Source organism: Strix aluco, chromosome 2 (assembly GCF_031877795.1).
Source record: "Strix aluco isolate bStrAlu1 chromosome 2, bStrAlu1.hap1, whole genome shotgun sequence".
Taxonomy (NCBI): Eukaryota; Metazoa; Chordata; class Aves; order Strigiformes; family Strigidae; genus Strix; species Strix aluco.
The window spans coordinates 14,107,339-14,120,924 of record NC_133932.1 but is presented as its reverse complement, the minus strand read 5'-3'; the positions used below and the strand labels follow the sequence as shown (position 1 = coordinate 14,120,924).

The 13,586-nt window shown below is 43.5% G+C and overlaps 1 protein-coding gene across 21 annotated transcripts in view; it reads right to left on the bottom strand.

Annotated features, from left to right (window-relative positions):
• BBX (BBX high mobility group box domain containing) overlaps window positions 1-13,586 on the bottom strand; it is a 149,284-nt gene that overhangs the window by 62,382 nt on the left and 73,316 nt on the right. For 19 of the 21 annotated variants that reach the window (XM_074811633.1, XM_074811556.1, XM_074811604.1 and 16 more), the window contains 2 exons: window positions 2,261-2,431; window positions 472-714 (listed from right to left, as the gene is read on the bottom strand). The exons of the other annotated variants lie outside the window; for them this stretch is intronic. In XM_074811633.1, coding sequence (XP_074667734.1) covers window positions 472-714; window positions 2,261-2,422 — 405 coding nt within the window. In that variant the 5' untranslated portion in view covers window positions 2,423-2,431. The remainder of the gene's footprint in view (window positions 1-471; window positions 715-2,260; window positions 2,432-13,586) is intronic. 21 annotated transcript variants of the gene reach the window in all.

Below are 13,586 nucleotides of genomic sequence, written 5' to 3'. Positions count from 1 at the left end.
TAAAAAGGGACTACATTTGTTGACTATATTTTTGTTTGGTCCACCTGTATTATAATAGCAATCTGTATTATCAATAGCAAATGCATAGCTTGAGCTAAGTGTCACTAGTGGCTGACACTGAACTGTGTTACTGTTTTCAGTGACCGCAATCCACACATTATCCACGTCTTAATGCTGGTACTGCAGGAATTATCAGGTAGTACCTACCACAGAATGCACATATTTGTACCAATGACTACTAGAGCCAGGTCAGTTTGTGTACACAGACCAATTTCTTTTCATTCTGGTCCAAAGGACCAAGAGAATCAAAGAAAGAACAGCAGCTGCTCTGGGCACCATAATCCCACTGGGGAAGCTGAGGATCTCAGGGAAGAGAAAGACCCCACAGAAAACATTTAGTACACAGAGAAACAGACGACAGAGAAATATGTAATGAACTCCCTTTACATCCACCATTCAGACAGAACATACCTCCTTGGCCATGTCAGTGTATTTCTGCTTTTCTTTTGGATCTAGAACAGCCCACCAATCTGCCAAGATCTTGGTTGCGCCACGATTATCGAGGCGAGGATGTTCTTTTCGCACGAGCGAGCGATGGCGTTTGCAGAACAAGAGAAATGCGTTCATTGGTCGGCGAGCTCGTTGCTCTGAGGACTCGTCATCTTCGGTTTCATCAGCATCCTGCTCTAAACCATCAGCGCCAAGGAGTGGCACCTAGCAGAACCGAAAGGGAAGGGGTGCAAACTCAGTTTTCCACGCTTCTCATGGAGACTAAGAGTCTGTGTATGCTGCGTGTGAACGAGGGATACGCACACGGATACACACAGCTGTCTCCAAAAGCCATCCCTTCCATCCAGAAGACCCAGAGTTCTACACCAAACCTCCTCACCTGACAGTCCAAGGTTCAGTCATGCTCTCTGCAAGACAAACTAACTTGCAAATGGACTAGATTTCTAAGCCGAGGACCATTCTCTAGTAACAGTCCTAAAGAGGCTGGAGGGAGGACATCCTTCCTAGTCCCCTCCTACAACCTAGAAGTCATCTCAGTGGGATGAGGCAAGCAGAGCTACCTTGGACCTCAATCACGTGTATGTGAAACTACAGAACACACAGGAAGGTAAGTGCATAGGTAACAGCTGTTTGCCCATCTCCTGCCACATATTACTCAGCCTGTGAGCTGTGTTGCAGCACAGCCACTGCACAGCTGCCCAGTCAGAGACAGAGGGCAAATCTCAACAGAATACACCGCCAAAAGATGCCCTCTCCGCTTACAGGCCAGTGTATCATTCCTACAAGGGATGGACCACAGAAGACTGGTTCTGACTGAATGGAACAAATTACTGCATGAGACAGAAAAACATCTCCTACCTAACTGCAATACTGCTAATTTTATACCACATTGTGGAAGTGACCTGTGAGGTCAACAGAAAGCACTGTCAAGAGTATCAGGCTCCTCCTTGCTGCTCCTTATCCTTGTCAAGGTCACTCTTCCTTATCAGTATGTGTCTCAAGGCAGTCTCCTCACAGCACTGACCTGTCCCTCCCTGCCTTAGGAAGGCATCAAGGAGATGCAGATATCAACGTTATCCACATGATGGAACATCACGTCTCCATAACACATTCCCACTTCTTGTTACAGAGGATGAGTCTAACTGTGTATTTGTGAGGTGCCACATTGGGGTCCTTATGAAAAAAGGGTGAGGCCAGGATCACTGAACAATAACAAAATACCAAGCATCAAACCAGAGACAGATTATTCCACCTGTGCTCTCAATATTCTGGAGGATAAGTTGAATTTCACATGCGAAGACAGTAAAAATTGTTGACAACTTTTTCCTTCTTTTTCCCTTTTAATCTTTGTATTTTTGTTCAGTCTTAAAAAAGAAAAAACTATTAGCTTGGTATGTCATCAGAGCCACCAGAAGCAGGTATCACACACAGGCTAACTTCATGCCTAAAATAAACAATTAAAATCACCATGTCAAAACCCCACCTTGAGCAATCAAGATTGAGACGTGCAACACGTTATTAATCCAATTAAAACTCTTACAGTCTAACTCTAAAAAAGAGAGTTTTGTCCAAGATTTTAGAAGCATGACTGACAATTCGCTTTTTTGTGCTATCTGCTACTTGCCTTTATGGCCTTACGGGCACAGCAACACTTCTTTTTATTGGCTGTGTTTGTTCACAAGAGAACACAGCTAGGGAGAATCTGACCTACCATTAACTTTCTATGGTCAAAGCATCCAATGAAGTCTACCTTATCAATATCTTCCTCCTCTTCTTCTTCCTCCTCCTCTTCAGAGAAGTCAAGGAGTTTCTTGGCAAGCAGGGGATGCCACTGAAGACACTTTCTTTTTGGTCGCTTCCCAGTTCCTTCTCCTTCTGTCGAATGATCCTTATTCCTACTACTGCCTTTCATTACTGTGACCTGTCATGCAAAAACAGGCATAGGTTCACAACAAACCCTCAGGCATAAATGACCATCATATAGATACTTAAACAAACCAGTGGCAAATATATGGGGCACTAATACTCAGAAGTTTTTGGCAAAATATTAGATAGAGATTTATTCCAATTACGAACAACAGCATGGATATATCTTTTCCAATCTTAACATTTCCAGTTAATGCCCAGATTAACTAGCAACATACAACTTTAGAGCACGAAGCAAGGACACTAGCCAGTCCAGCTCTCGAATGTGCTCTTGTCTGAAGGATAGCAGAAGAGCCCTCACACTTCACTAGTCAAGCGAGTGAGAGACTTCACAACTCTCCCACACCTGTGTCCACTGTAGTTTTTTGTATTTTGCTACTGAAAATGTCAGGGTATCCCTTTTTAGCAGTGGAACATATCGCCAGCCATTCATCTGTTAATCACACACTTATATATAGCAATGTTGATGCAGAAACCCACGACACTATGAGCTAGGATTTTCCAAGTGCCATTAAAAGGTGCAGTAGGGAAATGTGAATCCCTGCCTAAAAGAAGTGAATTTTAATAGACGAATTTGAAGCAAACAACCAGAAATAATTACTGACACTTCCAAAGTACTCATCAAGAAGAGCTCCCACACAGTAAACAGAATAAACCATCTGCTGAACCAAGTGCACACAGAAAGTAAATCGTATTTATTTACACATCTATCTTGTGTACTTATCCAAAAAATACCTCAAAACTACCTCTCAGTAAAAATACATGCTTAACACACGCTAACTACCAATTTAAGGGATGGCTTAATAGGTTTGCTACCCCACTAAGGGGCAAATAAATATACAAATAAATAAAACCAGCACATCATATCTGAGTACTGAATCCCACAGCAAGCAAGTGCTGCCCACAGAGCCTGGTCCCTCGTAGCCTTCTGTTTACACTACATAATGTCAATGACAATCCTGACAGGAAGGTGGCTGGTCTTCCAAGAAAACAACACAAACATCAAAGGCAAACTGAATCCGGAGAGTGGTTAGCCACTTAGATCTTTATGAAGCCAACAAAAATAGTCCAAGTCTCACAAAAGAAGCTGGGTTAAGTCCTGGTCCCACAGGCAAGGACAAAAAGCTCTGTTGTTGACTCTCAGAGGGCATGAAAAAAGGTTGAGCCTTATCACCACAAGGCCGCATTGCATTTTAAGATGCTGCTTTCTGGAAGATGCCTGCTAGAGCACTAGTATTTCAGCCTACAGTGGCAGAAGGGAAAGCTGCGACACCTGTACTTACACCAGTTGCCTGAGCCCTGGTGCCACTGTTGGGGCAAATGCCTCACCAGAACCATCTCACACAGCAACTACAGCCCGGCCACGCTCCTATGCATCCCACCCATTTAGCGATCACTAATTCTGGTTTTGCCTGATCTCTTCCATGTGTGTTTCTTGATGGATAACTCACTAGCATTTTGGCAATATGCCCTCGTGTGCACCAGAAAGGTGGATAAGCAGTTGCTTCCCCTGCAGACTCCAACAGCACAGAAAGCTGAAGGACCTTCAAAACACTGCTTGCTGGAGGAAACACCTGAATCCTGAAGGAAGCAGGTTCAGAAATTTTAACCTACGTTTAAAAATGGCGTATTTCCAGATGTGTATTAGATTTTGTTAGCTCCACCCCACTCATTAGCAGTACCTGGCTCCCACCAGTTACGGATGCCCTGTAACTTCACATCAGCTTGCCATTAAGCTCCACACTTTGCTGTCCCCATCATGCTGCTCCTACCTGGAGCACATTTAAACTTTGATTTCACGGCACTCACACCTCTGTTCATTTTCTGTAACCAAGTCCAGTCTTTTCTGCAAGTATTCTATGGCATGCAAACACACACTATTTCACCTAAATCTTTGTCTGAGACTTGCAAATGGGATCCAAATACACAAAACCAAACAACTTTGGCTTTGAAAGAACAGTGAAATGTGGAAAATCAAGCTGCAATCCAGTATCACGAAATGCAAGTTTGAAATTGTTTCTATCCCACTGTGACCTACGTCATGTACCACACTGCACTGTGCTCCCCATCTGTCTGTCTTTCTAAAGTGCTGAACCACCATTTGCTTTTGTTTGGGGTATTTCTGGACACAAATCGACAAAAGCAGCTGAGTTGCTGTTCGAGCAGGAACTTCAGCTCCTGTGGGTAGCAAAGATTCGTTAAGTCTCAGAGTCTGTTAAATGACAGAGATCTGCCTATTACTGTAGTTAATAAAGTACATGGACTATTTCTGAGCAGGATAAATGCACTAAAAGTACAAGGAGTCAGCTCCTCCAGCCCTTACCACTGACTTATTTAGGTGAGCTAATTGTACGGTCTCTGTCTACAGTCAATCCTAAGTAAGGTAAGTATTACTGGTAGCCTTCTAACTTGTTAGTGTGAAACTAAATTAATGTTTGAAGAATGCTCCATGATCCTCCTTTACAAAGCTCAGCTGAAGTCTCCAGAACAGCATCACCTTTAGCTGGCACCTCTCTGCCAGTTGCCCTCAACAGACAAGCAAGATAAAACTTCACAGGACTTAAGTGATCCCATGGTGTATTTTACACGTGTTCTCCATCATCCCTGAGGCCCTGCCTATGCTCCGTACTGAGCTTGGCAAGGCAGCACAAACTCTAGGCACTGGTCACCTTATAAGTCCCAAAGGGGCTCTCAGTATGTTATGTCTCTCTATTACCACCCAACTCACAAATAATTTTTGTTTTCCATGCATGAAGGCTAGGTATTGAACACCCAGTTACCCCTAAATAAATGAACCAAAGCTCACTGCATACTAGTGCTGAAATATGCTCAGCTCCAGGAATTCAAGTGAGTTCATTAGGTTGTTTTCTTAAATTGTGAACCATTTTACCCTGGTCTTCCCCCTGAAGCAGCAGTTCTATTATAAAGAGGTCATTACCCTACCATGCTGAACAAGCATTTAGGAGATCCAAGACACAGTGTAAGTCAGATCCTGGCTATTATACAGGCACCATTTACTACAGAAAGACACACAGTCACTCTTTGCTTCCACTTCAGAGTAAATCTCTGCAACGGTCAACAACAGAAGTCCTCCTGATTTAACCCCACTCATGGAGGGACTGAGGCCACAGATGACTTCAAACTACTTTTACAGCATGGCCCAGAAGCCCCCACCTCTGAAGTATGTCAAGCTATATACTCTATGATCTCTCTCCATTCCTATAAAATAGTGGGTCGTGCATGACATGAACAGATAAACTTGATTTCAGCCCCTATTTTTAAATACTTAAGTGTTTCCAAAACCTTTTTCTCCCTTTTTGCTTATTCATGTTCTCTTAAGTTTTGATCTACATTTCAGAGACTTTTTGTGTTCACCTTTTGCTGATGCATCTCTCAGTCAAATGTAGGATTGGCATAATGAAAAATGTTCTAATTCTCTATTACATCACATGGGACTTTTAAAAAATGGATACTAACATAATGTAATGTACTTGTTTTCTTTTGGATTGCTTCATCTTTCATATTGCTACTCCCCACACTTCATGGGCATTTCTGTCATAATTGTTGATATATTCACATACAATGCACAGTTATGAGAGAAGGTGTCCCATAAAAAAAATAAATCTAGTCAAATGCAAAACACAGCTAACACGGACATTTCATTTTTTTTGTATGGAAGATTTTGGCAAGATGTAACTACTTAGACAAGTCCATGGTCAAATGAATGCACATATGATTAAATGACAGTGCAAGTTTTACTAGCATTATTTACTTGTTGAATGGCAAAACATCAATGGAATCCATTTAGTAGACTCTTCAGATTCTATTTATTTATCTGATTTTTTTTTTCCCCTTGACACATCATCAATAGCATGTTAGCTGCTTGTTTTGTATGGGAGACAGGAAGCTGGCTGACAGAAGCAAGCAGAAATACCAGCTCCTTTTCTCCCTCTCAGGGATCTGAGAGTGCTGGCAAGCATCCCTACCAGCAAGCTTTTGAAAAGAGAGCTGGACTTGGACCCTACAAGAATGCAACTGAAGCATGCATTTAAGCTTAGCAATTAAATAGTTCCACAGAAAGTCACAGAACAACTCATGGGCAGTCTTTGCAGGATTTGGGGCTTAAAATTATAGAAGATACAAAGCACCCAAAGTGCAAAGTTTGCAATAACTGGATTTTATGAACCTTATCACAAAAAAATTAATTTATTCTACAGTGTCAATAAAAATATCATGCATCTTTTAAGGCAGATGTAATGGCTTTTAGAAGTTAGGAAGAGGAAAAACAATTCAAACCAGACAAGATTTTACAGGGTATTTCTCAGCTTAAGGATGACAAAAAAGTGAGAGACACTAGGGACAAAGTAGGAATATTTCAGCAAGACAAGACAAAAGTATGGACAGCTTTGCTTAAAATAAGCCACATATGCTTTATAACATCACCAGAGGACACCTGTCAAGGCTGACAGTCATGATCTACTGACAGCAAGAGATACCTTCAGGGTGATGTTCTACACCTACCTTTAGTGCACACACAGATCAAACGTTACAGAGATATTACAACAGTAAAAAAAATTAACTTTTTTTTTCTTTTTAATTTTTTGTGTGTGCTGGCTGTATTACTTCCTTTCTGGTCCTGGAAACATTAATCAAAGAATCAGCTTTCTTGGATGTCTTATAAATATGTATACCCAATAGGGCTTCAGAGAAAAAAAAATTAAGATACCTTAGAAAAGAGCTGGATGGCAGGGGGAGCAGGGGAAAAAAATGATTGTTTAGCTTTTTACAGCATACTCTTTTATTTCAATTAAAAACTGTACGCAAGTGTTCATTAACAAGTGTTTGATTACCTTCAGTAAGTTTTATTTTCTTCCTATCTTCCTCTGTTATTTAGAAAACCTGATATAGACAGGTGACCAACTTCTGCAGTCCTAATTTTGGGACTATCTCACCCCATGGCTGATCTGTCAGCAAGAACGCCACTAGTGCTTGTGCTGAACAAGCTGCACTCCCCAGGCACTCCCCAAACTACCTCCACAAACACCAAAATGACTATAAAGGTCTTCAAAAGTAACCAAGTGTTGTAAGGCACATGTTGTAATACAGGCTAGAAAGAAATCCAAGACCTGCAAAAGCAAAACCCCAGAGATGTGAATTGTGACTATGGTGTAGTCCCTGCTGGAAGGTTCTCCATGGAAGAATGTCTGAACATCAGCAACACTCATTTCCATGAGGACAGTGGAAATAAACTTCTGTTTTCCTGTTACCTGAAAACCACATTTCCTGGAGTGCAGCTGGGCCCTCAGCTGACTCCATGCGGATTATTGGTACAAAGGAGCAAAGGGAAAGTTTCAAGTGGATTTTCCACACCTTCTGCTCCGTTTTACACTATCTAAACTCTCTACTACTTTAAAAACAAATACCAAAGAGAAAAAAGAGGACTGAACTATGACACTAATGGCTTGGTGTTTTGGGGGCTATGGAGTCAGTGACCCAAGCTGTTTCAACAAAGAAGCAGAAGACTGGGAAATGAGTTCATGTTCTCACAGGTCTAGTGGGCTGAAGAGGTATTTTAATTTTCAAATAAAAGCAAAAGGAGATTGCTGGCAGTAAAATACACCTAGCTGAATACAAAAAGGTTTTTTTAAAAAATAAATTTATTTTAGCACTTGAATAACTGAACCAGAATATTTCTATAATGAAGGACAAAAAATAGTTGGCAGTAACTACTGACCAGTCAGTGAATACATTCTTTATTGTTTCACAGCAGAAAGCCAATAATGAGCTTTCTAATTTTCGAAGATGTGATGGTTTAATGGGAGACATGCTGAGACTCAATGGACTCCTGTTTGCTAGCAGGGTTTGGGATAGACTGTCACCACATGAAACACTTAGCAACACAGCAACAAGTCCTATTTAGTTTTTAATGACACACTTCCATCTTCAGAAATGATTTTCAATTGTTCCTTACTCTCTTAAGCTCAGATCTGAGTTGTTTGCTTTCTTTGTTCTCTAATACATAAAATTAAACTCCAAGACCATCAAAAGAAACAGAACTTTTTAGAATTTGGGGGTTTTTTTTTTAAGTGAATCTTTCATGCCTACTGAAGAGCAATAAAAGCAATTTATAATAAAAGTAAATTTTAAACTTCAGCTCTACTCTTTCTCTGCTTATTCACACATGCACAAGAAATAAGATATTCTTCAGGGTTTTTTAATGCAAAGAAATCAACCAGGTTTTGTCTAGTACAAAAAGCACTTCATGTTGAACAACTGCACTCACTACTAGCATGGTATCAGGATGCTTCAATTTAAAAAAAAATCGTTTGGGGAAGAACAAATTTGTTACTAGTGTTCACTTGCCTTTTTTATGTGCGTATCATTTAGTTTTGCTTTTAGTTAATTCTGCCATAGTTAATTCTTCAGAGCTGTTGGTAAGAATGGTTGTAAGGGCATTTCACATGCTAGCTCTATCCAAATCTGCTTTTAAAATGGAAACCACACAGACAGCAAGTGCACAGGATGGCATAAGAAAACCTTACACTGAACAAGAAAACCTCACACGCTCAATACATAGAAAAAACTCGTCTATTGTGTGCAAGGAATACTCTGCCCAGGTGTGCTTGTGTCACCATTTCAGGCAACTGTGTTTTAAAAGATACTAAATGAACACGAAGCTTTCTATGAGACTTAAGCATAATATAAGAAATATAGCTTGAAAAGTCATGAAGAGATATGCAATCTACTGCAAAGTCTTTTAATGATGGCTTATTTTAAATAATGATTTCTTGTTTGCTTTTCTTCCCAGTTTTCTTTTTTCTCTTCATTTACAAAAGACAACATGAAGAAATATAATAAAATAGTATTTTACTTTGCAGGGAGTTCTTCAGCCTTTAGGAGTGTCCTCATTAAAGTAAGTGAAAGGCAAACCCCGTCTGCTACAAAATTGCCCTCAAAAGACACACTTAAGAACTGGATCCTATCATTACAGTGCATGAGTAAACTGATTAGGAAATGAAAAAGACAAAAACTTCGGATAGATCTTGACTACTGGGTTTTCCTGACATGCTTGCCAGAAAACAAAGCACAGATGACTGGACCTTACTGGGCCAAGTGAGTATTTCAACCAACACCTGGCCTAAAATGCAGTATGTAACCCAAACCTGGGAGTGCTACATTAGCCACGGTACTGGAAAACCAAGTTAAGAGCGTATCATGGTTAGGCTGTCAGCAAGTGATTGTTGTCAGTAGGGCAAACTACTTGTTAAACTACAACTTGCTAGCTGTAGTCTAGAAAATACACTCAAAGAAAAAGAGAGCAAACAGTAAAAAGACACATAAAGATGGGGGAAGATAAAAGTGGAAAGAAGGGTGAAGAAAAAAGAATGAAGAAAAAGGGCAAAGAAAAATAAAGGAAAAGCTCTGTGAAAACTAGCATCATTTAGCTCGACAAAGACAAAATAATAGGCTTTGAATACATAAAAGACATCAGCAAATAATCTATTTTCCACGTTCATAATGCAGAGCTCAAGTGGGTGGCCTCTGCTGATGGGAAGGGAAAAGGAGGCCAAGGCCGGGAGAGCGCTCCCTCACAGGCAGCAGTACAGGGCAGCAGAGGGGAAGTGTCTGCGGGGGGGTCACCCAGCACCCAGGGACCCCCAGGGCTGTGGCATGCAGGGCAATGGCACTGCTGAGCAAACCGCCCAAGTCGCCGTGTGACATCGTCCCTACCCCACACGCTAGAAGTAAAAAAAATTATCTATTTAGGAAAACTAAGTGATGCATGATATTTCAAGTATGTAACTAAAAAAGTATTTTTAAAATGTACTAAAATGTATTGAATGCAAGCAGCATGGTCGGATAGGAGTTTGGACAATCTTTATAAAAACAACCACCACCCCCACTTTTCTAATGTCTTTCATTTTGTTGTTGTTTGGGGTTTTTTTTCTGCTCCATTTGGATGTTCCCTCCCCAGTCTGAATGCCAGGTAACAGACACTTTTAGGGAAAACCAAATCAGTACATTTATCTTAAACTTATCAGCGCTGGAAGGTACCAACTACCAGGCTTGCAGGAGTTGGCTTTTAGACCTACAAAAATAATCTTTACAAAGTGAGAAATGATTTAGCAAATGATTAAGCTTTTATTTTCTACTATGCTTTACCTAATAAAATAAACCTAATCTCTGAAAAAAGCCAGGACTTCAAACACTAATGTATTAATTTTTAAAAAATAACAAAGTGACCAGTACTTTTGAAATGGACTTGCTGAGGCCGGGCACAACAGGTTCGTCTCTATTTTGGACCAAGGTTTTGAATGCAACTCTCACGGCTGAAATGGCAAGCCACTGACCCTGCAGAAAATGTGTGTTCTCTTGGGGCTATGCTGTTTCTCTTTAGCAGAAACATACTGCTTTCACATCAAAACCACGCACTGAAAAACCAATGCACATCCACAAACCCAACACCTGCTCAGTAGGTGAGCGTTAAACCCAGGAGGAGGAGGAGAAGGACGGGGTAGGGAAACACGCCTGCCCAAATGGCACAGCAGGAGGGATGGGCATGCCCTGGGGTCCCCGGGAAAGCGAGGAGGAGGTTTCAGAAATGCTGCTGCTACCAAGTGTCAACGGTGACCTGCGCCGGGGCGGTGGCGAAGCAGCGGTTAGCTGCATCATGGCACTGGTACCCAGTGCTGGATAAACCGCGGCTGACCAGGAGCACCCGGGGTGCCACAGCCAGGCAGCCGGCGAGGAGCGGGTGGGCAAGGGCTGCAGGGCACCCTCCTGGCCAGCTGCCCCCCGGCCGGCCGCGCTCCTGGGGTGCAGCGAGGGGTCCGGGTGTGCACCCTGCGGCACCCACCTGCGGGGGGGACGGCTCCCACCGGCCGGCCAGGCACCGCTCCCACCGCACCAAACCCAGGGGCGAGGGGCCGGGCACCTTGGCTGGTTTAGGGCCTTCTGCACCCACGTGGCAACCACACTCCAGGCGCATCAAGCCACCACCGTGTTGTGGGGGGAGGGAAATGGCAGTAAATACCTGCTGCGGGGAGGAGGGGAAGCCAGGCTGGCACTCGGCAGCTCTGCTGAGCGATGCCCTCGCAGGGGACCTTTGCGAGCCCAGAGGAAAGCCAAGAAGGTGCCCGAGGCCTTCTCGGGGCGGGTTCCCTGCGAGCTCGGGGCTGGAGGAGAGGGAGGATGCAGAGCAGAGGTGAGGGGTTGGGGCTGTTTACCTCCAAACCGGCCGCAGCGCCGGGGGTTCCAAACGGGCAGCCCGGGGGGGCGGGGCGGGGGCAGGCAGGCAGGGAGGGGAAGGGAAGGGAAGCTTGCACCTAAGGCTCGCGCTTTTGAAAGTAAACTTTTTTTAAAAAAAAAAAACAAAAAACCAAAACACCAACAACGAGCAGCACACCATGGAAATAAAGCACCAGCCAACCCACCCAAACGATGTTCGTGCGGGTCTCTGCGGAGCGGGGGGCGGGGGCAGCTGCTCCTCTGCCCTGGGCCGCAGGGAGCGTCTGCGATGCAAGAGTTCGCCTTCCAGAAATAGGTTTGGTTTGGGGGTGTAAATCACTGACATCTTTATTCAAACGCATTATTGTCTCCAAACAGGAGATTCGTGTCTTAACCAAAATGGGCCTTTTTTTGCTTTGAACTTAAGTTACAGTAGGATATCTGCTACTGCAGAATTCCTTTCAGCCATCAGCAGCTGCACAGGCAGCAACAACAAGAAACCCCAAGAGTCACAGCCACAGCTACACACGCTTCACCAAAACATTAACAAGACTCCAGTGACACTCCGCTAGCCAAAATTTCTGGGTCAAAGTGTAGAAGACAAGCATTTGTGAGGGTGAGAGCTCCCTTTCGGGACACCAGGCACTAACCACCCCACGTGCCAACCAATGGCCACAGTAGGTCTGCCCACAGTCAGACACATCCCCTGGGAAAATCCACCTGGATTAGTGAAGCAGCTGCCTTTGCCTGGAGCTCCTGCAGAGCAGGCAGCGGTTTCCCTCACTGCATGCCCTGCGCAGTGCCAAGGCAAAGGAGCCAGGCTTTGGGGAGCAGGGCCAGGCCTCCTGGGTATGTAGGTAGGGTCAGTCACCCAGCGGATGGGACACCTGCGCTGCTAAACCTGGCCCTGCTCCCAGGAGAAGGAGATGGAGACGTGACCCACCCAGCCAGCAAGCTCTGGCGTCCTTTTGCTCCAAAGCAGCATTGTTTTGCTCCTACATCTGCTGCCACACCAGGAGAGCACGCCAACAAACCCAGGAAGGTGAGCAGAATAAATGCCTGAAATTCAAAACACAGAGGAGGCAGAGCCCAACCTACTTTGCAGTGTTTCCTCCCACGGAGAGGGGGTAACAACAACGGCGCTACAAAAGCCCTCTGCTGACACCAGAGCAATCCATCAACAGCACACTTCTCCTCCAGAACAGACTGTGAAATGCAACCACCTCTCAGACAGGAGACGAGTGCTTGTCTGCAGAGCATCACAGACCATAGCAACAGCACAATCCAAAAAACCACTGACTTTTAGCAAGTTAAAGCAGGGGAGAAATTTTGACAGACTAGCTGCCCGACAGCAATGAAATCAAGGGTCCAGAACTGTGAGAGCACTCCCATAAACACCTCGAACAATTTGCTTTGTGCTCCTGTGTGATCAGGACTACCCAAGCCTGCATGAAGAGCAATTTTTCTAAAAAGACACCTGTCACTCCTGTGTTTTGCCATTATTTTAATATAGTCCTAAAATTATTATCTGTGATTTGTTAACTGGATCACCAGGGGTTCTCTCTAGCTTTTGCAAGTCACTAAACAGTTAATCTCAGTGTAAAGAGCTTTAGAGCCAAGGAGATCACAGGTAAGACGGCTACAGATAATACTTAATGAATTTCAGTGCATGGGTACTCCCATCAGCTCACGCCCACGAGGGCATCTGCAGTTCAGCAACAGCTTCCTCACTGAAGGGCCTATCGGGTAAGAACTCAGTCAAATTGAAATTTTATGTGAACAAGAGGAATGGCCTGGAGTTCTGCTCACAGCCGTCAGAGGATGAGACACTCTGAATGGAAAAAAAAAAAAAAAAGAAGTCTTTTGACTTGCCACTCCCAAAGCTTCATTTTTATCTCTGATTAGTAGGCATACAAATTGCT